Source organism: Pundamilia nyererei, unplaced genomic scaffold (genome assembly GCF_000239375.1).
Source record: "Pundamilia nyererei isolate P.nyererei 1_Seehausen unplaced genomic scaffold, PunNye1.0 scaffold00001, whole genome shotgun sequence".
Lineage (NCBI taxonomy): Eukaryota > Metazoa > Chordata > Actinopteri > Cichliformes > Cichlidae > Pundamilia > Pundamilia nyererei.
The window spans coordinates 10,200,064-10,204,360 of NW_005187402.1; the positions used below are offsets into that span (position 1 = coordinate 10,200,064).

At 37.4% G+C, this 4,297-nt stretch overlaps 1 protein-coding gene across 1 annotated transcript; it reads left to right on the forward strand.

Annotated features, from left to right (window-relative positions):
- The first annotated feature begins 621 nt into the window (after positions 1-621).
- Positions 622-3,192, forward strand: LOC102202512 (T-cell immunoglobulin and mucin domain-containing protein 4-like). Its single transcript, XM_005719805.1, has 6 exons — positions 622-688; positions 830-1,165; positions 1,253-1,309; positions 1,391-1,479; positions 2,353-2,440; positions 2,590-3,192. Exons 1-6 carry the CDS (start codon positions 646-648, stop codon positions 2,673-2,675), a joined length of 699 nt encoding a protein of 232 aa, XP_005719862.1. The 5' UTR covers positions 622-645; the 3' UTR covers positions 2,676-3,192.
- Positions 3,193-4,297: the final 1,105 nt, after the last annotated feature.

Genomic DNA, 4,297 nt, shown 5'->3' on the forward strand with positions numbered 1-4,297 from the left:
TCAGCCGCAGGGCCAGAAGAGAACAACTCATCCCAGACAAATTACAAAAACAATTGTGAGTGTCCTTCCACTGTTTTCTTTCTTCGCCAATTTTACCGCTGAACATAAACTTTAATAAGTCTCCTGAAAAATCTGTACGCAAGCAGCGTGAAGGAATTCAGATGGCCAGAGTCTCACCATTTCATGTGACAATCTATAGATAAATCAGGAAAACAGGCTCATAGCTGTTAGTGACAGATGTGACACTTAGTCATGTTTCCTGTTTATCTGTGTGTGTCATCGATCTTTAACATTTAAAGTGTCCCATAATAAATAAATGGAGGAACGCACAATCTGTTTATATTACAGAATATAACATTTCCAGCCTTTTGTCCCCCTTTTCTTTTACATGCGAGACTTGAGGTTTATATGTACCATGATAAACTCTGGATTACTTCATAACAACAGATGAGACATACATTTTTCCCAGTGGGCTCATTGCGTATCACAAGAATTCAAGTCCAAATGTAGACAAGACAGCCGTAATTTCCTTCTTCATTTTTAAAAAGAGAAGTGAAACCTCCAGTATTTGATAAAACAGTACGTGTGGTGAGGGAGAAGCTCATTACATCCTCGCTTGAGGACATTGTTAACAATAGCCTACACATGCGTGGTCTGTTTTGCTTTTGCCTCTGGATCCTGATCCGAGGTAAGTCGATATTTGGTGCTTTTATTGTTTCAGACTATATGTAGTGTGCTTGTTGGTGTAGGAGTGTGTGTGGGTGCAGTAGTGGGCTTCAAATCGGGGTTACAAATGTAATCTGTATCATCTATTGCTGTTCCTTCACAGTGTCCTTCAGCACCAGAGTCATTGGCCTCGTTGGGCACAATGTCACGTTGACATGTAGGTATGACACCAAAACCCATGGAGTCCTGAGTTTTTGTTGGGGCAAAGACAGGGTGCCCACGTCCAAATGTTCCAACACCATCCTCTCCTCCACCGGTGAGGCTGTGTCTAACAGAAGGTCCTCCAGGTACCAGCTGTTGGGCCGAGTGACAAATGGAGATCTGTCGCTGACCATCCTCAATGCTCAGACGGAAGATGCTGGGGTGTATGGCTGCAGGATTGAGATTCCTGGGTGGTTTAATGACCATAAGGTCAACATTGAACTGATCATAGAAGAAGGTAACGCTCGTGAAAAGCTTTAGTGTTGATCACAAAATCATTGATGTTTTTTAGTTGAAAAAAATTGGTCTGTTTTGTTTTTCATAGCTGCTGTAGAACAACCTGTTACACAGAACTACATAATATCTACTGCTGGAACAACAGGTGAGCAAACACCTACAAATAAATATGTTAACTTTTTAACATAAATTGTATCTTATGGATTATACCAACTAACTATTTCAGATGCTACAGAAATACTGACAGCGTCGGCATCTGAAAGCGTGGAAGTTGGTCACCAACAAATGGACGCAGTTCAAAGTAAAACAGAGCAGGTATTTGACTTTTTATTTAAATCAGGAGAAAGCTGTGTGTTATAATACATCAATTCCTATTTTTATAGCACACTTACAAAGTGCTTCGCAGTTTTACTAAAATCACACATTAAAAACAAGCATATATGTTCCAGTGTGCATAGACAGACTCGACATATGGTCTTACAGTCTTACATAAACACATCAGGTGTAAACAATAGCCAAATACAACAGGAGAAAGTGTGAAGAAAAACAGCTGTTTGAAGTAAAGCACAGATTGACTTCATGAGCTGACAAAGGCTGTCCTAATGTTTTTGGCATCACAACCTCTAAATTGTGATCACCTGTGGAGTTAAAATAAAAGCGTGGAAGAGTTTAGCGATCAGATGATCGGAGAGGCCGACTGACGTTATAAGGTCGCAGCAGCTCTGCTATAGACGCAGGAGCCGGTCCATGTGGAGCTTTATGTATTATTAATGAAGGTTTAAAATAGAGTCTGATTTTCAGGGGAAGACAGTAAAGAGAAGCAAGAACAGAGTTAACTCAGATAATGAAATGTTTTACAGCACGGTATGACTCATGGATGAAAACAGGAAACCTGTGGCGTTTATTTTCCTTTAGATTTTTCATCTAGCAGTTAAAAAATAAATGACACTAACTTGTAGTTTTGTCTTTTTATTTACTTATTTATTACGACATTTAGGACATTTGGATTTCCTCAGATTAACATTTTGTTGCAAGATTGATGTGAGACACTTAGAAACATGATTCAAAAAAATGAGTGTAAAAAAAAGTGCAGGAATATTCTCATTATTTAACATTATTTATGTAACAGATTTAAAATTATATGGCCATTATAATTGACCTCACGATAAGGTTTATTTTTCATCGCAGGTGATTTTCTTCTCGAGCATTGGGAATATTGGCAGGATGGCAGGTCTTTTATTGCTCACCATAATCATAATCCTCTGCTTTATTTTCCGTAAGTATGGAAATAGATTATCGTTTGTGAGTCATCTCCCATTCCTGATTAATTCAACATTAAAAGTGGGCGTCTATCAAACAGCTGAAGTCACAGAGCGGGCTTTCCTTCTTACTGAGTATCTTCATATGTGCATTTCTTCAATCTAGGAAGGATGTTCCTGATGAAGGAGGCACTGAAACATCACAACTCCGTAACTGCTGAGAATATTTACGAGAGCATCGCAATGACTTAATGCTGTTGAAAACCCCCCACAAAGATCTCACAGAAAAGGGTGCAATTGTTTCACAAATTGCAAAAATAACCTAAAGATTAATTATTTTCTTTCTTACTACCTAGAAGAGTCGTTGGCTTGTCCATACTTGCAGACACAATGCCACCTACTGGCCCTACTGAGCAATAATAAGCAAATGTGAAAAACAAGTTTGTTAGGTATAACTGCACTATTATCTCAGTATACACCTCTCAGCTATAATTGAAAAAACCTTCTTATGACATGGCTCAAATGAACTGTGAAACAGCTATTTAGTGATGTGAAAAATATGTACTGTACTATATGTTATATAAGCTTTTTTTTAACCACTGAATAATGTAAAAATGGAAGATGATTTGAGAAAGAACCTTTACATGACAAGACTAATTGCTTATGGTTTATTTATTTCTCTCTAAGTCTTGTGTCTGAGTCATTTAAAAAGTCTTGTGCATGTTCTGTTACACTGTATCAGCAAACTGAATAAATGTAATTACCTCTACCTCATTATAAATCTCCTTTATGTTGAAACATAACTGCTTTTCTCTGGAAGCCAAAACTAATTAAACAAAAACCTGAATAATGTTTTTCCTTGTTTAGTTCTTAGCAACACATGTGGGACTGAAAAATATGTATACATTGTGCCAACCAGTAAAAACCAGTACAGGACTCAAATGCACCACACAGAGCCAGGAGGCTTTAACTTAAAAAGTCCAGTGTTTACTCGACAATCCCGTACACATGACATCAATCGAAACAAATACAAAAATGCTTTAAAATGTCTTTAAAATAGAACAAATAATAAAACATATAGATTTAATACAGATGACCTCACACACAGGGGGTAAAGTGGGATTTGGCAACGTTGACCTTACGCTTGTGGGTGGCTGAACAGCATTGTTTATGTTTTTTTGACATACAATGATGTCTGTCACAGTTTGTTGCCTGTCCAGTGCTGAACTTTGAATACCACAACATTATTATTATGTAATTTGTTTTGCACGCTGCATCACGATAAGTAAAATGACAACTTATGAAACACAATCATGTTCAGATCCAATATCGCAAATGAAAATCTAAAATGAAATAGCCTGAATTCACCAGTTTATCAAACATGAACAGTCCTTACCATTTAAAAAAAACAACGTATATTTTCTTACATCTTGAACTTTCTACATGTATGTTCATCTCTCCCTGGGAAGTACAGCAACTGTACATTGGCTAAAAAGACACACTGATGCAAACTGCATGTATGAAAAGTTACATTTGAAATGAGCCACCCCTCGAAAATGTTTCATTTGTGCTCGCTTCTGTTCTGCAGCACTAGTTAGATACTCACATCTGCACCATGAACGCACAACAAAGCTGAGATGGGAAAAGGCGATGTGGTTATGTTGCAAGTGACACTGTGGGATATCATTATTTTCTTATCACTCCGTACAACCAGCTTGAAGCAACTGCAGGCTGCAGCACATGAAAAATCAACTCCCTCTACTGTGTTCTGTATTATCCTGACTATCAGATCTAATTTCTCATTAACTGAAGGTTGACTGTATAAAAGCACTCAATATTACTACAGTTTGTTGTTGTAATGACACATTTTTTTT